At 35.7% G+C, this 25,949-nt stretch overlaps 2 protein-coding genes across 2 annotated transcripts; both read right to left on the bottom strand.

The window, feature by feature from the left end:
• Positions 1-487: 487 nt before the first annotated feature.
• LOC117331329 (ectonucleotide pyrophosphatase/phosphodiesterase family member 5-like) lies at positions 488-11,393 on the bottom strand. The gene is made up of 5 exons (XM_033890005.1): positions 10,883-11,393; positions 9,933-10,117; positions 4,378-4,631; positions 3,021-3,751; positions 488-2,664 (listed from the first exon to the last, which is right to left on the bottom strand). The coding sequence occupies exons 3-5, from the start codon at positions 4,622-4,624 to the stop codon at positions 2,329-2,331; spliced, it is 1,314 nt and encodes a 437-aa protein (XP_033745896.1). The 5' UTR covers positions 4,625-4,631; positions 9,933-10,117; positions 10,883-11,393; the 3' UTR covers positions 488-2,328.
• Positions 11,394-15,661: 4,268 nt separating this feature from the next.
• On the bottom strand, positions 15,662-25,943 carry LOC117331336 (uncharacterized protein DDB_G0287625-like). The gene is made up of 3 exons (XM_033890017.1): positions 25,817-25,943; positions 21,216-21,740; positions 15,662-20,796 (listed from the first exon to the last, which is right to left on the bottom strand). The coding sequence occupies exons 2-3, from the start codon at positions 21,721-21,723 to the stop codon at positions 18,242-18,244; spliced, it is 3,063 nt and encodes a 1,020-aa protein (XP_033745908.1). The 5' UTR covers positions 21,724-21,740; positions 25,817-25,943; the 3' UTR covers positions 15,662-18,241.
• Positions 25,944-25,949: the final 6 nt, after the last annotated feature.

Consider the following 25,949-nt stretch of genomic DNA (forward strand, 5'->3'; position numbering starts at 1 on the left):
ACCCTAACCGATTTCGTCCATTTTGCTAAAGCCGCTTGTCTTGTTTACTTGCTACCTCTTCAATATAACCTTACTAAATGAGACCAGTCCTTGGATACACGGCCCTATATAGTCAGATAATAGTAGGACTTTAAAAGAACACCCTTGAGTACCTCCTTCAATAATGGGCTCACAACATATCACGCAACCCCCGTAACATATCTCGACGGAGTTTTCAGTGGATCAAGGGAGGAACCTATTTTCCAAAATATTTCAAAAATGCATGAAATATTTTTTCCTTGAAAGATGTACCATAACATTACATTCTATGAATTGTCCATTCAAAAATTACGTTATTCTGTGAACGTATTTCTCAATGTAACCACGCTTCTAATACGCATGATGTTGCAAAAATGTTGCCTTTTTTGGAATTTATACCATCAAAAACCGAATCGATAGTGTTAAAGCATTGCCATAAGAAGTTAACAGAAAAAACAATAAACAAGAGTTTAATGATATTTACTGAATTTTAAGACATTTAATGCAAAGTGTAAAGGAACATATACATTATATATGTATATGGAAGTATTTATATTACAAGCCACATTATGCACTTCATTTTGCGACAAGTAGATTAAGAATCTATCAACGAGTACAAAAATATGGTGTTCCGTTAGGGCCAAATTTCCAATATCCCTCCTTCGCTCCTTCGACCTAAACGCGAAAGAGCGAAGGAGCGAAAACACGATGGCGAAGGAGCGTATTTCGTGTTTTCGCTCCTTCGCGTTTTGGTCGAAGGAGCGAAGAAGCGATATTGGAAATTTGGCCCTAGCGGAACACCATACAAAAAGGATAGGACCATGTCATTTATTTTTTTATATCAGTACACGTACACATGATAAATGAAGTAATGATTTAAATTCAAGCATTACAAGCAGAGAATGTTTCATATGTTTTCCGCAATGTGCATCATCGATACTCCAGGGGTATTCAGGGGGAGAAGAGACCGTGATTATAGCGACTAGAGTACCGAGGACGCGCAATGTGATGCCATTCCTTAGCTTAAAACGCATCCTTTTACCCTTATAATATCAAAAGTACCATGTTGATATCGTTTTCGGACAAACCGTGCCTGCTAAATATACATTACTAAAGGACTATTCTGTAATTTAAATACGACGATCTCGCCATGATACACTAGACATGTATTGATAATATACAAAACAGTACATAGCATTATGGCATTGGAATCCTAAATATTCAATGTCTTTCTGATAGGTAGAAACATACCTGTCTACTTGATTCTGATTGGTCCTCATCTTATGTATACAAACAAATACAGCGCGTTATTGTCTTTGTCACATTGAGCTCTAGGTTTTCCATGCTACCATTTTATAGATATTTACATAATATGACATATTAAACATGTTTAAATTCGATGCAGAGCGGAAAACATTGATATTGACTGCATGAGCTACAGTAATATAAAGGACATAATAATTTTTTTATGTGAACGGCTGGTCTGACGACTTATTCATTTATTCAGCGTCCATTTAAATATGGCAACAGTAAATAGTTCTCTGCGGAAAATGTTTGACACTACACGTTTTGAAGGAAACGTCTGGTTTCACATCCAGTTTTAAAGTTCAAGTCGGTTTTTTTTTTATATCTCTTCAATGATTTTTGTTTTTCAAAGTATAGTAACTAAATACTTAAAAGTATTATACTAGATAATAGTCTAGTAGAATAATAGTAGAATAATAGATGTATTTATTTAAAAAAAATGAAAAACTGTTGACTGGGTATTTCCAAACAGATTACAGGTTATGAATTTCTTCCCCTTGGTATTGTCGCACAATGTCTGCAATTTTTGAAACGATTACATTTTACATTTTACCTTATGAATTAATACATTGCAAATACTTTTGGTGAAAAGTTAAACTGTTTGGAGTGTGTAGTGTTTAAAAGGTATGTTTTTCATTTGTAGTCTCTCTTATTGAATATTTTGTCACGTTGTAGACTATTTCAGGAACATTTGCTTGCATTCACTAATATTTTAATTTCCATTTCATATTGAAACTATAAAAGACTTTTGATTTCGGTGGAATCATGGCTTTATTTACCTGAGAAAATATCCAACCTGGGACCTCGTCCTCGGGCGATGTTTTTTCTCGAGTTAATAAAGCCATTTATTGACCGAAATCGAACAGCTATAATTGTATAAAATCAACTTTATTTGTGGACACTAAATCAATTGGTATATGAGTACGTTATACGGTATTCACATTGCAGCTGAACATAGTGGTAATTTGATGCATTGTTCTGTTTACCAAGATATAAAAAAACAACCTAAGTAATCATAACATTGAGCAGCAGTAGCAGACACACAAGTATTGCTTCATATCTAATGATCCTGCTGCTGCCGGTTCCATCACATATCTGTTCATCTTCTGGGAATGACCTGATGAAACTGGCAGTATTGTCCAGTGAACCGTTGTTAGGCGATGGCGGTATACCAAGAAGTTCACATATCATAGGGTAGATGTCGATTGATTTTAGTGGCGGGGCTGACATTCCTGACCGGATGTTGGGTCCAATGGCGTAGAATATTGGCTTCATTACCATCAGGCTATTATCGTATCCATGATTTCCTTTGTTGGGCTCCATTCTGCTCTCTGTCTTGTTCTAGGTTTAGAAGGAAGCAAAGTTTTAGTAACACTGAGATGTAATGTATTAACAGCTCGTGTATTTAGCTGTGTTATCAATAGGGAGCGATGTTTCGATTCTTTCTCAATAGATTCTTAAAGATAAATACTTGTTACTCCTGATTGTTCTATATATACATCTACAGATTATGCGTTAGAGAACCAATCATATTAAAGGGAATGTTATTTTGATGGAGAATAAAACACTGAAATTCTTATCATTCTAAATCCAATATAACATTAGAATTTTCTTTTTTGCTGGGTTTATCGCCCCGTGAGTCATTTCAATGTGGGACTTGGTTATCATGGCTCAGCACGCTATTACTATAATCTTACCGGACTGATTGTCCAGCCTTCATCAGCCAATACGAATACTGGCATAATCCTTCTGTTGTTCTTGTAGTGCCATTCTTCTGGTATGTCTTCCTTTCTATAGGCTGTAAAGTTGGGGTTCCTGTTAATACCCCTGACAACTGCGGCCACCTCCCCTGCCACTGGAACTACCTGCATGATCGGTCCTGAGTCCACTGTGAAGTTAATCTTGGCTCGATCTACTAAATCGTATATGTCTACAAGTTTGTTGTTGTAATCTGTAGTTGCCATGCCATGGTCGCTGGTTAGAATCAGATTAACTGAATCCAAAAGGCCACTGGCGTTTAATTTATCTAACAGTGTGCCAAGAAGTGAATCCATTTCCGCTATTTTATCACGGACCTCAACCGATTCTGGACCAAACAAGTGACCAGTTCGGTCCGGTTCGTGGAAGTAGGTTGTGACTAAGTTGTATTTGTCTTTCTTCAGCATGTCGATTACCATATCCACCCTTTTATCAAACGATATACTTTCATTGTAGGCGTACCACGTGTTCGGGCGGAGACCTTGGATTTCGGCTTCACTTCCGGGCCAGAACAGCGTCCCTGATTTGAGCCCGTGTTTCCGGGTCGTTATCCATAACGGTTCTCCTTGATCCCACCATTTTGTCTCGTGCGACCGCATACTAAATATTTCGTTGAATTTTGGGTCGTACATATGATTACCAACAATCCCGTGGCTTTCATCGTACAAACCTGTAGGAATATAAAAATGTACATGTCTTCAGAATGTCTGCCATTCGGGGGGAATTGCGTGTTTCCAGGTCGGAAGTTGAACAATAGGTTATGAGCAAGGAAGCAAGGAATTAGACATGTGGTACACTTGGTATTCCTTATTTTAGATTACGTTAGGGCTTGACTTACTTTGACTTGTTAAAATAAGATCAAATTGCGAAACAACAATAAACGTGGTTCATGTTAACATGCAGTTATAAGTTATAACTTATTCAGATTGACTTCCAAGATAGAGTACAGAATTTCGTTTGTTCGATGACCTCAGTTCATTGAGCAATTTATCATTTGTATGTTTGTGACATCAAATGATTTCAAGTCTCCGCTGTCACACTTAACCTGATGCTGGCGAAATTAACAATCGCTGATTATTTATCGCCACGAACATCGTTGTGTATGATTATGTATTCAAGTGTCGAAGTGCTTTATCTAACTCGGCAACTTGACAGCTAGTCATTTAGTGGTGGGCGATGCCTTTGTTTTTGCCTTTTTAGTTTTGTTTTCGTTTGGTTTATTTGTTTGTTTGTTTATTTATTTATTTCATTTAGGCATTACACCACTTAATCACTAATCTAGGTATCATTGTTTACCTGTAGCAATACTGTAATGTGACGGGAATGTCTTGGTAGTGAAAGTGTTGTTTACATAAGCCGCCCGCACACCTTTCCTCGCCATTCTATCAAAGTTGGGCGTTGACACTTTCTCCGGGTAGTCGTATCTGAAGCCGTCCATGGATACCAGAAGTACTTGGTTGGCATACTTTCTACAAGACCTCGGTACCACCTCCGTTACATATGATAACAACAGCAGTATAACTGCTATACGGCCCTTCATCATGTATAGCCTGTAACATCAATATAACACTATCAGGTGGTAGCTTGTAACATCAATATAACACTATCAGGTGATCAATATAACACTATCATGTATAGCCTGTAACATCAATATCACACTATCGTGTATAGCCTGTAACATCAATATAACACTATCATGTACAGCATATAACATCAATATAACACTATCATGTATAGCCTGTAACACCAATATAACACTACCATGTGATAGCCTGTAACATCAATATAACACTATCATGTGATAGCCTGTAACATCAATATAAAACTATCATGTGATAGCCTGTAACATCAATATAAAACTATCATGTATAGCCTGTAACATCAATATAAAACTATCATGTATAGCCTGTAACATCAATATAAAACTATCATGTATAGCCTGTAACATCAATATAACACTATCATGTATAGCCTGTAACATCAATATAACACTATCGTGTATTGCCTGTAACATCAATATAACACTATCATGTGATAGCCTGTAACATCAATATAACAATTTTCATGTGATAGCCTGTAACATCAATATAACACTATCATGTATAGCCTGTAACATCAATATAACACTATCGTGTATAGCCTGTAACATCAATATAACGCTATCATGTACAGCATATAACATCAATATAACACTATCATGTATAGCCTGTAACATCAATATAAAACTATCATGTATAGCCTGTAACACCAATATAACACTATAATGTATAGCCTGTAACATCAATATCACACTATCGTGTATAGCCTGTAACATCAATATAACACTATCATGTACAGCATATAACATCAATATAACACTATCATGTATAGCCTGCAACACCAATATAACACTACCATGTGATAGCCTGTAACATCAATATAACACTATCATGTGATAGCCTGTAACATCAATATAAAACTATCATGTGATAGCCTGTAACATAAATATAAAACTATCATGTATAGCCTGTAACATCAATATAAAACTATCATGTATAGCCTGTAACATCAATATAAAACTATCATGTATAGCCTGTAACATCAATATAACACTATCATGTATAGCCTGTAACATCAATATAACACTATCGTGTATAGCCTGTAACATCAATATAACACTATCATGTGATAGCCTGTAACATCAATATAACATTATCATGTGATAGCCTGTAACATCAATATAACACTATCATGTATAGCCTGTAACATCAATATAACTCTATCGTGTATAGCCTGTAACATCAATATAACGCTAACATGTATAACATCAATATAACACTATCATGTATAGCCTGTAATATCAATATAACACTATCATGTATAGCCTGTAACATCAATATAACACTATCATGTGATAGCCTGTAACATCAATATAACACTATCATGTGATAGCCTGTAACATCAATATAACACTAGCATGTGATAGCCTGTAACATCAATATAACACTATTCTGTATAGCCTGTAACATCAATATAACACTAGCAAGTGATAGCCTGTAACATCAATATAACACTATCATGTGATAGCCTTTAACATCAATATAACACTATCGTGTATAGCATGTAACATCAATATAACACTATCATGTATAGCCTGTAACATCAATATAACACTATCATGTATATCATGTAACATCAATATAACACTATCATGTGATAGCCTTTAACATCAATATAACACTATCATGTGATAGCCTTTAACCTCAATATAACACTATCATGTATAGCCTGTAACATCAATATAACACTATCATGTATAGCATGTAACATCAATATAACACTATCATGTGATAGCCTGTAACATCAATATAACACTATCATGTGATAGCCTGTAACATCAATATAACACTATCCTGTATAGCCTGTAATTTCAATATAACACTATCGTGTATAGCCTGTAACATCAATATAACACTATCATGTGATAGCCTTTAACACCAATATAACACTATCATGTATAGCCTGTAACATCAATATAACACTATCATGTATAGCCTTTAACATCAATATAACACTATCATGTATAGCCTGTAACATCAATATAACACTATCATGTATAGCCTGTAACATCAATATAACACTATCATGTATAGCATGTAACATCAATATAACACTATCATGTATAACATCAATATAACACTATCATGTATAGCCTGTAACATCAATATAACACTATCATGTATAGCCTGTAACATCAATATAACACTATCATGTGATAGCCTTTAACATCAATATAACACTATCATGTGATAGCCTGTAACATCAATATAACACTATCATGTGATAGCCTTTAACATCAATATAACACTATCATGTATAACATCAATATAACACTATCATGTATAGCCTGTAATATCAATATAACACTATCATGTATAGCCTGTAACATCAATATAACACTATCATGTGATAGCCTGTAACATCAATATAACACTATCATATATAGCCTTTAACATCAATATAACACTATCGTGTATAGCCTGTAACATCAATATAACACTATCGTGTATAGCCTGTAACATCAATATAACACTATCGTGTATAGCCTGTAACATCAATATAACACTATCATGTATAACATCAATATAACACTATCGTGTATAGCCTGTAACATCAATATAACACTATCATATATAACCTGTAACATCAATATAACACTATCATGTGATAGCCTGTAACATCAATATAACACTATCATGTGTTAGCCTGTAACATCAATATAACACTATCGTGTATAGCCTGTAACATCATTATAACACTATCATGTGATAGCCTGTAACATCAATATAACACTATCATATAAAGCCTGTAACATCAATATAACACTATCATGTGATAGCCTGTAACATCAATATAACACTATCATGTGATAGCCTGTAACATCAATATAACACTATCATGTGATAGCCTGTAACATCAATATAACACTATCATGTATAGCCTGTAACATCAATATAACACTATCATGTATAGCATGTAACATCAATATAACACTATCATGTGTTAGCCTGTAACATCAATATAACACTATCGTGTGATAGCCTTTAACCTCAATATAACACTATCATGTATAGCCTGTAACATCAATATAACACTATCATGTATAGCATGTAACATCAATATAACACTATCATGTGATAGCCTGTAACATCAATATAACACTATCATGTATAGCCTGTAACATCAATATACCACTATCATGTGATAGCCTTTAACATCAATATAACACTATCATGTATAGCATGTAACATCAATATAACACTATCATGTGATAGCCTTTAACATCAATATAACACTCATGTATAGCCTGTAACATCAATATAACACTATCATGTATAGCCTGTAACATCAATATAACACTATCATGTGATAGCCTTTAACATCAATATAACACTATCATGTGATAGCCTGTAACATCAATATAACACTATCATGTGATAGCCTTTAACATCAATATAACACTATCATGTATAGCCTGTAACATCAATATAACACTATCAGGTGATAGCCTGTAACATCAATATAACACTATCATGTGATAGCCTTTAACATCAATATAACACTCATGTATAGCCTGTAACATCAATATAACACTATCATGTATAGCCTTTAACATCAATATAACACTATCATGTATAGCCTGTAACATCAATATAACACTATCAGGTGATAGCCTGTAACATCAATATAACACTATCAGGTGATAGCCTGTAACATCAATATAACACTATCATGTGAAAGCCTGTAACATCAATATAACACTATAATGTATAGCCTGTAACATCAATAAAACACTATCATGTGATAGCCTTTAACATCAATATAACACTATCATGTATAGCATGTAACATCAATATAACACTATCAGGTGATAGCCTTTAACATCAATATAACACTATCGTGTATAGCATGTAACATCAATATAACACTATCATGTATAGCATGCAACATCAATATAACACTATCATGTGATAGCCTGTTACATCAATATAACACTATCATGTGATAGCCTTTAACATCAATATAACACTCATGTATAGCCTGTAACATCAATATAACACTATCATGTATAGCCTGTAACATCAATATAACACTATCCTGTATAGCCTGTAACACCAATATAACACTATCATGTATAGCCTGTAACATCAATATAACACTATCAGGTGATGTAGTTCTACCCAAATACTAACATGGGGAATATTTGTCATTTTAGTGTAAGTTTACGAAAGTACCGTCAATAACTTGCGACCTGCCACAAACGAAAAACCACATACAAATTCAGGCTTAAGGTCTACTAGAGAATGAGTTTATATAAGTTAACGCAATCCTGATTTTGTGATGAATAGTATTTTACATTCATTTCCAGTTCGTCTCTGATTTTATCGAACATTGTCGTGAAATTCTAAGACTGGTTTATTATTATTGTATGAAATTAAAAGAAGAGGGGATAAGGTTTATAAATCTATACCCATGTCTCATCCCTTTTCCACTAAAATAATATTTAAATCAAATCCAAATCAAATGAAATTCAAGCAAGGTCTAATTCTTGCGAACTATTTTATGTCAGCCTATTTAAATAGTCCCTTTGTTTTCATTTGATATGTTCTATCACTCTGCATCGAAACACAGAAATACATTCTGAAATGAAATATGTATACATGTAAAGTAAAGATTGCGTTGTCCGTAACATTAGTGAGACATGTGATGCCAGCACTATAAGGACTAACATTGTTGTAACAAGGGAAGGTAATACAACGACCAGACCGAGACTCGAACCTGGGACCTCCGATGCATTTAACCTCTCCTGTTAACACTTTTTCGTTATGTCGCCAATATCGAAGTTTAATGTTTGCAAAAAAAAAAAAAATGAGGGATTCAAAATATCTCATCCAAAATTAGACGTTTAACAGAACTCGGTAAAAAAATGTTAATTTACCCATACCAGTAGATTGATTTAGAGAAGCTTATATAGAACAGTAAACGTGAACGTTATAGTACTTCTCCTGTTATGTAGGTTGTCTACATAATACCTCTGATAGGAAAGCCATAAACATTAATGACATGTAATTTACGTAAAATGATGAAATATTTTCTAAAATATTCAATGAAATAGAAGAGATATAACGTTAGGATATTTGAATCATCAAAATAGATTTCCAAGAAAGTATGTCAATACATGTAGGTACATGTCGTAACTAATTTGGTTAACCGAAGCATTTAAAATGTTTGTATTGAACGTAAAAAATATATGTTGACGGTGCCCTCTGATTTTATAACGCAGAGTAAAAATAAATTGATCGTAACCTTACCTTATCGCTGGTGTCTGTGTACGAGTGACCCCGAATTACTCTGACTATCTGTTGTCTGTTGTGTTCAAAATGTAATCCTTGCTTTGAGATAAACTCGGCGAGATTCCACAAATGTTGAGTAGTCCTGTCGTTCTGGTCTCTTAACGCTGGGATTCTGTCAAATTACCCTAGTTTCTGACAAGCTACTATACAAATATGTAAACATATGAATTCAGTAGATATCAGCCACGCACAATGTTTGTTTTGCAATCATGCAGTTTTATACCTTCATAAAAATTGATTTTCGAGATTATTTTTTCAAATGGAAAATCCCATTATTCATATGGAAAACCCTATCCTGGACCTAACTGGCTCAGGGTATCTCCAATGACTATATAACATGGTAGAGTCTTGTTATTTCATAAACATTGAATAGCTTAGACATAAAAGAAAAGGATAAGACATCTAAACTGAAAATTTGCTAAAAATAGGAATTTTTTGTCACAATCTGAATTTATAACATCCTGGAGACCATTTACACATTCACATCAGAAATAACATTGTTATACATAACACGTTTTGCCTCTTGCCGTTGTTGTCAGAAGACAGGTATTTTGCATCATAGTACATATGTATTGGTAAAACCGGGGACATTAAACACGGAAACATATTTTTCTTGTATATTTACCTGTATTTATCATCTGACAGTGATAAGCAGAGCATTCTGATTTGAGATGTATACTACACCCTGTTATCATCAAGTGAGGACATAATTAGGAGACTTAGTAATTTTTGTTCTAAAGGGGTCTACACAACCTATTTTAATAAGATTGATGAAAGATTGGCGTAAAATACCGATTATATAATTGATTTCGTGAATCAACGTTATATTTCCAGAGAATATATACTTATTAGAATACTTAGAATGAATAAATTCTTAAAGAATTGTCAATTTTAAATAATATCCTTACCCAACAGGTGTGGCTATATCTACAAGCGGCTTCCCTTCTAACAACATCGCCTCTAAAGGAAGTTGGGTGTCAAGGTCAAATTTATAATCAAATATAAATACCAACGTTTTTGATAAAGTCATGCTTGCAAATGCAACATTTAAATATCCCGAACTCAGTTCTTCGCGTTCAACTGTGAAAACACAATGCTACGGTATTTCAGACGCATTGGTATTAGATAATAGATAGTGCACGTGTCGAATAATGATTATATACAATGTACTACATATGATAACATGCGACGGATTAGTGAATTATTTCATGTACACGCTTTAAATTTCGTTTCGTTTTAAACATCAGATTAAAATCCAGAATATATTTGATTATGGAGTCGTGTGTATTCATACATTATATGATTTCAAAATAGGATCGTTGTCAAAAGGCAATAAATCGCTTTAACAACTGTCGTTTTAAACGTATATGTTACCACAAGTGTTTGGGGTAAGCAATTATATATCGTAAATATGTGTTATATGAGCCTCGTATTATTATATAAGATAGCAATACGAGGCTCAATTGGTACACATATCCAATATTTAATATCTTACCCCAAGCACCTGTGATGTTACCAGTAAAATAAACTATATTTATCACATGATTGGTATGTAACACTATCACTCATCGGTCTTCATGAGATCACATGACATCAATTATTTCCTTGGAAACGCCTCATGACATCACCGAGGAGTCAATATAATGTTTCGTCAGGTTCGTGGAATCCTAAATTGACTCATTTGACTTATTTTTAGCAGAGGTTTTAAAATATAACATTCCAAAACATGGCAAAACATTATTTTGACCTCCCGGTGATGTGATGAGGTATTTAAGGGGCATATAAACAGCAGATCCAGCCAAAACAGTTGATATTTTCTATAAATCCTTACTAGGGTGCAATTTAATAGAAGTAACTTGATCAAATTTTGATATGTATCATGTCAAAATGTGGGCCTTGCTGTTGGCATTTAATTTGTTCAGTTATTTGTAAATTTCAACAAAACATGAGAAAAATGCATGTTTCAGGGGGACATAATTAACTCATTTGTATCGCATTTATTGCGCAAAACAGTCATGTCGTTTGGCTCACAAGAGTCTAAAGCACAAAATAGGAGTATTGGTTTGACTAGATTTGGCTTTATGATATGTATTAACACAGATTTTATTTTGACCTTGAAATGCAGATGGCAGTTGTGAATAATATCGCACAATTATGGCATATAAGAAGGTATTTCAAACGTGAAAAATGCTCTTATTAGATACTATAAAGAACTCTAGACATGGCAGGAAGACTGTTTTTAGGAAAAAGTGTTCATCCGTTCAGTTTGAGGTAAAAGATATATATTTTCGAAAAAGGTCCAAAACTCACCAGTTATTTTGTCTTAAAAAGGTCATTCTTACTATAATAAGATTTCTTAAAAGTATGATATAGGAGCATTTGTAATGTCTGAAATGCCCATATAAGATATTTATTCGTGTTTGAAATTCAACATTATTCTGCTATATAGATGACCCTTAAAAGGAACTTTCTTATTTTTTTTGTTTTTGTTTTTAGATTAACATAAATCATATAATAAAGTAAATGCAGACTTTAGTTTCGGGCAATCCATAGTTTTACGGACCTGCCCTGAACTATATCCCCCTCGGCGAATATTGTCCTGGGCAGGTGCCTAAAACCATGGATTGCCCTCAACCAAAGTCTGTATTTGGACAATAATTCAAAATTTAAACAAGATAACCGGGAAGGTTGACTTTATCGTACATTTTGAAATAGTGTTTACATTTTCAACATAATTTAACAAGAGCAGGCTCGGAGATAATAAATCATAAGCCACATCGTTTCGTTAAGTCTAAAGTAAACTTTCTAACATTACCGCGTATTGTCTGCTAATATAAATAAATATAAATCATATTGTAAATCTACAACAATTTGTCAGTCTGGTTTTTTTTAAGAGAGGCGTAAATGTTACCGTCTGATTGAACCTCACGATATAATTGGAAATACTGCATTTACTAGATTTTGCAAACCGATCTTGTACGTCTTTGCCAAAAACAAATCTAAGTCATCAACATATCGATATCCAAGATTATGAAAAGGTATTCACATAAAAGTCGCATTTTAATGTATCAATGCATATCTTACCACTAAAATCAATGTAAGTTATGTATAAGATACTTCATTGATGACAGAGCGACCGTTCATTGTCATTATTGGCAAAAGAAATGTATTCAAACGCTCTCTTTCAATATACACGTACATATACTAATTAACATTATCAGTGAAATCAATTACTATAAGCCAATATTCATTTTTGGGGGTTTCCTCATATTTTAGATTTGATGATATAGGCTATATGAAAGAGAAATGTGTTAATTTCACAATATGCTGAATTGTTTTGTCAGCATTTAGTTCTCTGTGTGCTAACTGATCGGGATACTCTGGCATTTACAGCATTGCATCGAAGTTGTTGGCAAAGTGATCGTGCCGAACTGTCTACACTCTCAAACTCAACAATGAACGCCATGACACGGCCATGAAAGTTCAGGGAACATGTGTATAATGCTGTGTAATGACGAAAACGGAACCGCCAGGATATGACACCAGAATTGTTTATATCAAAGTCCTTGGGCACAAATGGATTCACATATAAATAGCAAAATTACAGTGTGTAGTTCATATTACGGAAATGGCATTATTTTAGGTCGTAGACCTACATTACTTAAGTGTATGAACTTATACTAATACATGTGGCATCTGGCCTATAGGGAACCAAGTGGGAAGGGCCAAACTTACGGACAGTGACCCCAAGGTGGTACGTGGAGTAGATTATATGGTGCCTACAAAAACTACGTATTTGATCAATGTATTGATGTAAGGAAAATGCAGAAGTACGAGGGCTTATTGATATGTTGTGAGCCTCATATTGAAGGATTTGAATTTTGCCCAACATATTGTATTATTTTTCAACATAATTCCCTTCAGTATCTATATACTTTTGCGAGAGGTGTTTAAGGGTCTCAATGCCACTTTTATAGAACCATAGAACCCCTTTTCTTGGCTGTTCAGAAAGTTATCCACTGCATGTATGACGTCATCGGACTGAAAGTGGGTGCCCGAAATAGCTGTTTCCAGATATTTTTGAAGATAGATGAAAGTCTGATGGAGCGAGATCAGGTGAATAAGGCGGATGATCCATCAATTTTAAAGCCACAATCGTGAATGGCAGCCATGGCAATGGCAAACTAATAACACACCTTTAGTGAGTTTTTCGCGGCACTTATGTTTAATATTTTCCCGTAACTGCCTCAGAAGTGAAGCGTAGTATTTGTCGTTGTTTGTCCCTTTTGGAGATAATCTATCAGCCGAATACCATCTGCATCCCAGAAAACCGAGGTCATAACCTTCTCAGCTGATGAAACAGTCTTTGCCTTCTTTGGCGGGGAAGAGCCATTGTACTTCCATTGTTTCGATTGTTGTTTGGCCTCTGGGGTAAAATGATGGACCCATGTTTCATCCATAGTGACAAATCTCTTTGTTGGCAGGATCTTCCTCAAAAAGGTTAGATTAGCACGTGACTATGTGCGCCTGGTGTGTTTCTGATCAACTGTCAGAAGTCTTGGTATCCATCGGGCCGAAAGCTTTCTCATCGTACTCTTTCCTGTGAAATGCCAACTCTACTGACTATATCTTTCTGTGACTCGTCTGTCAGTCGTAACAATATCATCAACTTTATTGACCATTTCTGGGGTTGCAACATTGACAGGCCTTCCAGGACGCGTACGGGGGTCATTCTCAAGGCTCTGTCGGCCGCGCTTAAATTCTGCCACCCACCTTTTCACTGTAGCAAATGAAGGGGCATCTTTCCCTAGTGTTGCAAGCATAACATTATGGATATCCTCAGGTGTTTTTATCCAAATATTGGATCACTGCTCTTTCATTGATTTGTCCATTTTGCAAAAGCCGCTTGCCTTGTTTACACTAACCAAACGAGACCAGTCTTTAGGTACACGGCCCTATATAGTCGGAGAATAGTAGGATTTAAAATTTGGTTTGGTTTAGTTTATTTTGTTTAACGTCCTATTAACATCCTTGAGCATCTCCTTCAATACGAGGCTCACAACATATCAATCATCCCTCGTATGTAGTCAAAAGCATACGCTACCTTTAAATATTACATGTTTTACAAGAACGTTATCTCCTTTTGAATTAGCGTTCGTATCAGATGATTCCAAATTAATATACTGTTTTCAATTCATGTAGTGTACTTTCTGGGGTTGGAATGTACGTCATCAGGTAATTCACACACACTTTAGACGGAGAAAATATCGTCGGTTCGGAGGAAAGTCAGACGTAATTTATATTAACACTATCATGATTTAAACCGCTATAGGCCCAAAGTATCCATTGTTTCTGAAATGTTTTTTGACCAGACAGTCCAGTTTTCTCCTGCTTTGGTTTTTTTTTCCAACACTTTGGACAAGTCCGATTTACACGGTAGTTCACACGCATACTTGTGTCCCGTGAGTCGTTCCTATTTTCAGTCTGTTTCGAACACATTTGTTTACCCTGATTAGAATGCAGATGAAGTATCCATTCATGTTATATGAAATGCCTGTCAGGAAATACAAAACAATGTACATAAAACATAAAAACATAGTGTTTATATGCATATACATTGTACTTATTTAAATGCATACATACATTATATCAGAATGCAACATCAATCATTCAATAAAAAGCTTGCATGTAGATTCATCTTTTATTCAGTCTTTCCTCTCATAAAGAAACAATATAACAGAAGAATAAAGTATTAATGCATGAAACAAATGAAACAAAGCAGAGTGTTGTAAGCAATTACTAGTAAACAAAGAGCCATAACTCTTATCATGACTCAATTTCAGAATACAGCAACACATTATCCCAGGAAGTACTCCCATATGAAATAGGCAAATGAAGATGTCATAGTTTGAAGTACAGGGACTTAGAACAAGCTCCCAACCCACAGTCCATATACATATAACGGATGTATATATGGACCATGGATGAGAATTTGTGCCAAGTACCTATGCTTAAAGAGATAAGCTACAGTAACACAGTGGCATACATTAATCTAAGGGAAATAACTCAATTCAGTACTGATGTGATTATATACAACACTCTGCCAAATTGAACTCTCGTGTTACTCGCATGTGAAATGGTAGTTTTAAGCGAAGGATTACGTGTATTATGTAAATGAGATATACCCTGGACAATGTTACGCAACGACAGCACATGGAATGAGGGGGTGAGTACCTCCTCCAATAGTACCAGAGGGGGACCAACAATCAAATCATCTCCACACATACTGTGAGTCTACACAAGCAAATGTTACATAAACATTTTTTATTATTAATCACTTGTTGGCTTGATCAGTTCTATAAATACATATTAAGCATATTTTATGGCATGAAATTTCTGAAGCAGATTGTCAACTTTCATTCTTTTCAACTATTTATCCCACATTAGAATACACATACAGTGTATTAAAAAGATTGAAAGCCATACTTCTTATTCCTTAAAGTTCATAAGCTAACAAACATACAAATTGAGCGACATTATAAGTGGAAACTGAGATCAGAGGTCCTGTAAATGTACACGTCAGTTCAACTATATCTTTAGTTCCCAAAGTAATTTTTATAAATCAAATTAGCATAATTTATGATATGTGTATTTACAAATTTTCAATAGGTTTGAAATATTCACTACTGCAAGAAGCACTTTAATATTATTGTCCATAAAATGACTATATTTACAGCAATATATCAACAAACCAGGCAAAACAAATCCTCCAGGACAATTAACATATCTATAATGTTTTGCTAACTTAAAACCTGTGAATGAAGAGTTATCTCCCTTAAAATTTGGTTCAACATATTGTTGCATAACTTTCAAGTATGATATTAACAAATAAAGACTAGATCACCATTTATAAAGATATGTGTTAAATTCCGTGAAGGAAATACCTGTATGGTAGCTTGCATACAACAAACCTCATGTTACCTAATAATCTATGTTTACCTTAAAACTCAGGATTTCTAAGAGCCTCCAAGTCGAAAGCAATTTCCTTCCTTATGCTATATGACAAGACCAAAGCTTTCCGAGCAGAGGATATTAATGGATTTAATGTATGTATATGTATCACAATTGATTACAAATGTTCCAATAGGAGGTGGACAGAAGTAACCCAGTTATTCAGCAATCTACGATAATGAGCAAGTCCCATCGCTTGTTTATAATAACTGTATCCACCATGAAACTATTGTTTAATGTTCCTGGTGTCATTCACAAATCAACATTAAAGATGTTATCATGTATGCACTGATAGAACTGATCATGACCAGGTAAATCCTTCATACACTTGTACATGTACCATCATTTAAATGCTAGCTGTTAGAAATTAAAATAATTTAATAAAAGTTTCATACAGATAGTTTAATTTAATACCTGTCATGTGATCCTAAGAAAAGAGAGAGTCCCTGATAACAAGTAATTAGATATAAAACATCAATAAGTTATCCCTTAAATGGTATTAAATATAGGTTGTTTAAAGCCTTAGACAGGTATTCTGGCTTATAGGCAGTTCAGGTTTCACTTTACGAAATACTTTAACAAAAAAAAACATTGACTTATAATAAAATTTTCAAATATATATGTATTATAGAAAAACACCCAAAATTGACAGAATCTGGAACTACATAACAGACATGCAAATGTTTCAAAACTGATTTTAGTAAAAACATGTATTCACGTTTCATTTCATTAACATTTTGATATGTAAAAATATATCATCCATTGTATATCAGCATGAAAAAAACCACTTAATTTATCACTGAGGTCAACTACTTTTCAGACTTGGGAAACCGAAAACATTAGCTCTTTCTAATACATATATGCAGTATTGACCACAAGAGGTCCAGTTATGTTTGATATCACACACTGAAGCGAGTTTGATCATCAACTATTATAAACTACACTCAGGCTGTTCCATCTAATGACATTCCAGACTTGGATAAACAAACACCAATCAATGTTGTGCTTCCAAGTTACGACCAATGTGCATATGATGTCTAGTTGCTGTGGTCGGACCAAATCAAATCAGTGCTTGAACCATAGTCAACAAGACGTACATTGTAAAACTTCTTGTTTCTCTACACATGCTCATTAATTATGTATTACCAGAGTGATTTTGCTCCTATTATAGTCACAACAGTTTCTGATCAAGCTTACTCTGAAAGTAGTAATGTAAGCTTGCACATAACAAACATATTGACCTTATCACCAACTGTTCAATGAGGTGTCCAGCTGTCATCAGAGTCATGATCCTCAGAGGCATATTTATCTAATAGCTGGGCAACAGACATAGGAATTCTCACCTCGTAGCTACTGTCCGTGTCAATGTCGAGCTCTGACAGGTAAGAATCATCATCATCTGAAACACCGTTGTCATCTCTGCTAATTCTTGGCTCCCAAGTGTCATCACTTTCTGACCGTGAGCCACCAGTATTTCTGGTCACTGGCTGGTTTGTATGGTTGGTGTTACCATTTGTATCTGTGTCAGAACCTGGGGTCATCTCAACGTAATCTAAATCGCTGGCACTGTCTGCAACACTGTCCTGTGGTTCCCACGTGTCATCAGTGTCTGAATTATATCCACGTAGATCAAAAGTTGTATTCAGGCTAGGATCCATACCTTGGGTTTCCATTGCTGTCTTTTCTGATACTGGAGCTTCATTGTTTGCATGTCCTGGAGAAAACCCAGTTACTACACACATTGCTTGGCTTGATATGTTGTTGAGAACTGACAGCTGTGTGACTGGATTATTCTCAGTAATGTGTGAGGAAGAATTACACATTTCTAGACTAGAAACAGATATGGTGGTAGTATTTGTGGTCATGCAAGTTGTCTCTCCTCCAGTATGAGAGGAAGTGATGACAGAAGCCCTCATGTTCTCTAAAGATAGTCCAGAAACTTGCTCCTGATCCTGACAAGTAACAGGAACAATCTCAGCAGAAGAGTTTTGTGTTGATACCGTCTCTGGCACATCAGAAATACTTGATGAAACACTGGATTTATTACCGTAAAAAGCCTTGTCTGAGTTTATAAATCGTTTTCTTGGTGATCGTTCTTGACTAGATATGCTTGAACTACTGCTGTCATGTTTACGCTTCCTCGACCAAATGGCTGAAAATGAACTAGGCGACATTTCAGCAGTTCTGTTTTCCATGTCTCTTTCAACTTTAACATACCTCTTTTCCTTAGCATTGTTTACTGTGTTTTCCATGTGTGGTGATGTAGTGTCTGTGTTATTGACACTAGGTGACATCCCACCACGGGCAGAGGAAGCATTCTCATTACATTTGACTGGTTCTGAATTGTAGTAAATGTTATTTCCTTGGACGGGACGAGAGCCCTTTTCCACGCTGACCAAAATTACATCATTCTGGTCACTGGGTATCTCATTCCTAGTTTGGTCCGAGCCACAGTTAGACAGATCCATTAGAGTGGCTACATGACTACTGACCGAAGTCGTCTGGTCAGTTTTGATGTTTGGATCACTGCCAGCTGACCTAGTTCTGGTAGTGTGTCTGTCCCATTTAGAATTTTCTACATGAGACGAATGGTCAATGCTAGAATTGGGCTCTTGTTCAGATTCTACAATACAAGTTGATTGGTCCATGTTAACTGTAGTATTATGATCTGTTTGGCATAATGAAGGATAAGACTGATTTAGGCTAGAATTGTGAGAACTTCTAGTTCTATCTGCACAGGAACTATATGTGTTCCTCCAAGAATCTACAGTATTTCTGGTCAGGTTCACTGATGTGTGCTGGTCACTGGAGTAATCAGACTGATGACGGGTGTCAGGCACTCTTGCTGGACTTTCATATTCTGAGCTACTTGTTGAACTGTAAGAAATGTCGCTCTCATCTTCAGAATAAATTTCGGACACACTTTGATTAGTATCTCGTGAAGAACTGATGCCCCTATGCATTTGACTTCCATGGTCATCGTGAATGGTTGACCGACTGCTGGACCGACTTCTGACAGATCTGTTTGGGGAATTAATTGGTGTAGATGAAAAAGAATATGTATATAGATCACTGTTTCTGTCCCTCTCTTCATATCCACCATTCTCACCGTGTTCTATACCAAAGTCTCTATCTACATCATCATCAGATGAAGATGAGGATGAAGAAGACGATGATGACAAAACACTGATATCAGAGTCCCATATGTGACTACGAGACCGTGTGCTACTGACACGTGTTGTTAAGGCAGCCTCATTACTATGACTGTCTTGTCTGGATTCTGGTGTAGCTTGTCTCCCTGCAGCTGTGTTATTTCCCAAAACTTGGTTTCCATTCACATCATTGGTATTAGGTCTGCTTGGCAATTGACTTGTTGAAGTGCCTTGAGTAGAAACATTTTCATTTGTAGTATTATTGTTGTCTGTTCTGTTACTATTTACAGGCTGGACCAAGTCAATCACCTCTACATTTCTATTAGGGTTTCCTGAGCGCCATCTTACATTACGCTGGTCTCGTGTTCGGTCCATGTACATCTGGAGGGCACTGGTGGCAGGTGGAATATTGCGCTCAGTGTTGTGATTGTCATCGAACCTATCATTGCTATAATCATCCAGTATGAAATTGGACAAATCTGATTCATCACCACTACTGGTGAACGAGTAAGGAGAGTAGGTTGGTGATGAAAAAGGAGAACGATGTCTTCGTCCCTGTAGTTCTCTTGACAGATCTTCCAAGTTTTTTTTCATTGTCTTTGTCAATTCTGTCAATTCTTTGACGCTCTTTTTCAAAGTTTCCACAAGTGCTGTACTTTCTGAAATTATGAAGAAAGGAGAACAAATTATTACAAATTGGATGTTTAAACTTTATAAACAGTGTGATGGATAGTATGATTAATCACTATGTGAACAGCTCGGCTTCCTGAGAAACAAAAATCTGTGACCTGGGGTAGCGATTGAACTCCACAGCCCTGACCTTCACCTGTCATTGTCCAATGCTCAACCAATTGAACTATTATTGTAACAACTGATAAATATGGTTTTTTTCAAAGATGAAAATGTAAATAATGGTAGTTTGTAATTAATTACTTAACTTACAGAGAAAATTAAATATAACATATAATACAGCTTTAAGAAAATAATACATGTGTCTTGTACCTGATAACACAATCAACTTTACGAAAGAAAATGCTTTTCTTGTTACCATAATTTAAAATGAACTAAAAGTACTTGCCAGTTGCAAATTTCTGGAGTTCTGCAAAGCAGTCATGAGTGTCAAAGACAGAAATTGGTATCATGAGACCACATTGTTTGTTACATTTCTTTTCTCGAAATTTACACAACTCTTCTTCATGTTCACTCAAATCTTTCCGAAGGAGTTCAATGCCACACTTACTGAACCGGCATTTTAATTTCTCATAGTCACATACTTTCAAATGGCTATCATATTGTTCAAGAATGAGAATTTCCTTGCAACCATTTATGCTGAAATCACAGGACATCTGAAGACGATTGATCATGTTTTGTACCAGAGGAAGGACTGGCTTGAGTCGTCGAGTTCTCAGGCTGCGACGACAGGTGGGACAGTTGTGATGGTTTGCAAGCCATGTTTCGATACAGATCTTGCAGAAGACATGTCTGCATGGACTCTCCATAGGAGAATCCAATACACACTGGCAGATACAACAGATCAGATCAGGATCCGGAGCCGGATTAAACTTCTCCACATCAAATCGAGACATCCTACTTTCAGTTTTTCCTGGAAAGAAAAGAATGTTTTGTTAAATATTTATTGTTCCTGAAACAAATTTGCAGGTTCCTGAATTAACACACTCAACAGTCAAGTCTCCCTATCACCAAAACAAAGGACAAGACAAACGGTTTTGTTTGATCATACAATTTTCAAAACTTCTTATAAATATGTGCATACTGTTTCAGCAAACAATACTGCATTGGGTAGGAAAGGGTGTAATAAAACTATCAAACTGCCGTCCCATGGATATACTTCAGTCTTTCGGGGTGGGTGTGAGACAAGATTAAGGAATGGTTAAATTTTATCTTTTGATAAAGCACTAGATGTTTAGACTTTCCATCCTATTGAGATCTGTTATATCTTTCTCTGAAGTAAAAGACTTCAAAGGTTTCAGCCAATTTGACCCTGTAGGGCATACCCCTTAAGGTCAAAGGGGTCAGGGAACCAACTATATTTTTTTTTATCAAAATAGGTTCTAAGGATACTAAGAAGAAGTAATACAATACAACAATTGTTTTAAAATACCATTTTAAATAAAAAAATAAGCACAGTGACAGACATAGGCAGGCATATTACTAAATAACATGATCTGGAGGTGACCTAAAATTATCTCATTTGGTTCAGCCAGTACCCATATATATATAATATCTATAAGATAATACACCCCAGGTAAAAATCTGGAGGTGACCTAAAAATATCTCATTGGATCAGCCTGTACCCATATACCTATAAGATAATACACCCCAGGTAAAAATCTGGAGGTGACCTAAAAATATCTCATTGAATCAGCCTGTACCAATATACCTATAAGATAATACACCCCAGGTAAACTGTAGGTACAACTGTATATCTTAACACCTTGGTTTGTAAACAAGACCCACACTGACATACTATATACACAACCTATATCTCTTCAATACAATTATTAGATTGTCAATAACATTACACAACCAGCATGTAATATCAAATAAGGTCTAAACAGGTCAACAATCTATTGTACATTATACCTGTACATATAGTTACTGGTCACAACGACTGTCCAGCTCTGTTTGCACTCTATAATGACAATATTCAGATCTTAGTTTTAATTCTGAACAAAAACTGGAACTTTTCAGCTAGAACAAAAACTAAACAAAAACTGGAACTTTTCTGCTTGAAAGTAACAGATTTATCATCATGACAAGAGGGAAGTAAGTGTACATGACGTGAATGAATTCAAAGGCTGGAAAATTTAAAGATATGGTGATGTTAACATTCTGATACGGGGAATGGAAAACTTGAATTCATTGATTATAGTAACATAATTATGGTCATTACATTTACAATTGTATTTTATTTAATATTTGTTTATGACCATATAAAACTGAATAAGAAAGAGCAATAAATAACTAAATGTATAGCAATATTATAAAAACAAATATCTTCAGGACTATAACAAATTTAACTTTTCATCAAAAATGGCAACATCCAAAAGTGACCAGGATTGGTCAGTCTCAAAATCAGACTATCAGGAACAATCCTCATCACAACAACAATTGTCAGAAGCTAAAGAGGAGAAAGTAGAGAAAAGGAACAATATACTCTCTGAAACCAAGGTGTTAGGGGAGTGGGAGTCTCCCTGTATCATTAGGCATGATATAGTAAGTAATTCTGTTGTTAATTTGGATAGACTTTTCCCTTTGTAGGAATTATATAGTCAGGGTATTTTACTATTTTTGTGTATATTTATCCCCCTCTGAGGGGCAGGGGTGGATACAAGATACAGACATCTACAAAATACATTAATGGGCAATACTACAAACATGTCGCCTACACACACCTTTTTAAGTCTTTCACCCCGAAAACCTAATAACTCACAACCCAGGTTCTGGTGTCCCCTTGTGAAGTATTCACCTCACTTGAAACAAGGTTTGGTCACAGCACCAAATGTAAGAGTAGACAAGAGGCCCAGAGGGTCTGTATCGCTCAGCTGGTTTATTTGATCAAACATCAAAATAATGTTTAGGGTATGTTCCATTTGCTAATAGCTTTATTTGTTGATGTATGATTATGTTGTCAGCCCCATTATTTGTATAAATTTGAATCCCAGCCTCCTTGATATATTACCACAGAAAAATCAATGTCATACTTTGCTTAGTTCCAGAGAAGAAGTCGTTTATATCAATTTAGTCAAATTGACCCCTTCTGGGCCCGCCCCTCAGACCCCCAGGGGGTCAGCCCCACCTTTTGTACAATTTTGAATCCCTACCCCATAAGGATGCTACCAGTCAAATATGAGCGATATCCATTGCTATGTTTCAGAAAAGAAGTTGTTTATATCAATTTAGCCAAATTGACACCTTTTGGGCCCACCCCTCAGGCCCAAGGGGGCAGGGCTTTTTTCACTACTTTGGGAATGGCACCTATGGCTTCGGGATTGGGAAAAAATGCCTGGCAACAGGTAAATTGGGAAAAATGTATATAATTGTAAAAATAACAAGTAGACACAAATATGGATCTATGCTATATTTATTTAGACTCTAGAGCATTATCTCCCTTTATCAGGCCAGAATAACCAATAAAACATAGACGGGACGGCACCATCCAGATTTTTAAAGACATTATTTTTTTAAAGATCATTCAATTGGGAATTTTAACTGGTCGGATTGGGAAAAATATCCAGATTTGCTGTGGGGAATGGGGCCGAAATTCGGCCCCAAATCGGCCCCCAAAAAAGAACTGGAGGGTCAGCCCCACCATTTGTACAATTTTGAATCCCTACCCCATAGGGATGCTACCAGTCAAATATGAGCGATATCCATTGCTTTTTTTTTCAAAGAAGAAGTCGTTTATATCAATTTAGCCAAATTGACCCCTTTTGGCCCGCCCCTCATGCCCCCATGGTGTCAGCCCCACCATTTGTACAATTTTGAATACCTACTCTTTAAGGATGGTACCAGTCAAATATGAGCGATATCCATTGCTTAGTTTCAGAGAAGAAGTTGTTTATATCAATTTTGCCAAATTGACCCCTTCTGGCCCCACCCCTCATGCCCCCATGGGGTCAGCCCCACCATTTGTACAATTTTGAATCCCTACCCTTTAAGGATGCAACCAGTCAAATATGAGCAATATTCATTGTTAAGTTTCAGAGAAGAAGTCGTTTACATCAATTTAGCCAAATTGAACCCTTTTGGTCCCGCCCCTCACCCCCACAGGGGTCAGCCCCACCATTTGTACAATTTCTAATCCCCACCTCATAAGGATGCTTCTGACCAAATTTGGACAAATTCTGTTGAGCGGTTATGAAGAAGAAGTTGATTGTTGACGGACGGATGACAGATGGACACCACAGTATGGCATAAGCTCACCTTGGTCCTTTGGACCATGTGAGCTAAAAATTCACAGCCAGACCAGGGTTCGAACCCAGGACCTCAGAACAATAGCTGGATACTCTATAATTGAGCTACCAGCTGGTCGCCACTGATCGACCCGGTCCATTTCTGCTACACAAATTAAAGGAAACTTCTAAAAATATTCATTCTTTCCACACACAGTAACACAATGGAATCTCCTTCCAACATCAACATCAGCGCAATTTACAACCCTAGAGGACTTCAAGGCACACATACCATACATTGAACCACCTTTACCTTCCTTGAAGTCTTCGTCACACACTAAAATACACTACAGTTTTTAACCTTTTGGTTGAATTACATCAGCATTGTGTGTTTATTTTGATATCATATTTCATCTGCTCATCACTATTACATTTTAAAAGCAATAAAATGCTGAACCTCATCAACTGTGTCGCCATTCATTGATCTGTAACCAGATATAAAAGCCGAGACAGAACCACTGAGTTGACTAACTAAAATCACTATACGAGGACATATAGCTCGGGTTTCCTCTGGTCCTGACACCATGTCTGGTGTAGGGTCAGAAGAAACTCGGGCTGAGGATGGTGCCGTCTGTGACGGCAGAACTTTTACATCTGTACATTGGTCTATCAATACTGTCATGGTGGGTTTTTTTTAGTTAATAAAACACATAGGCTAGATAATGTTTACGACATTAAACAAAATATTGTCATGAAGAATTACCTCATCTGGGTATTTCACATTTCGTTACAAGAAACCTGTTCCTTCTCCGTTCTTCACACTCCACAAAATCAGACTATGGCGCTGTACGTTAGGACAGTCAACATGTCCGATTGAAGAGTTCTATTTGTATTTC

This window comes from Pecten maximus, chromosome 1, assembly GCF_902652985.1.
Source record: "Pecten maximus chromosome 1, xPecMax1.1, whole genome shotgun sequence".
Lineage (NCBI taxonomy): Eukaryota > Metazoa > Mollusca > Bivalvia > Pectinida > Pectinidae > Pecten > Pecten maximus.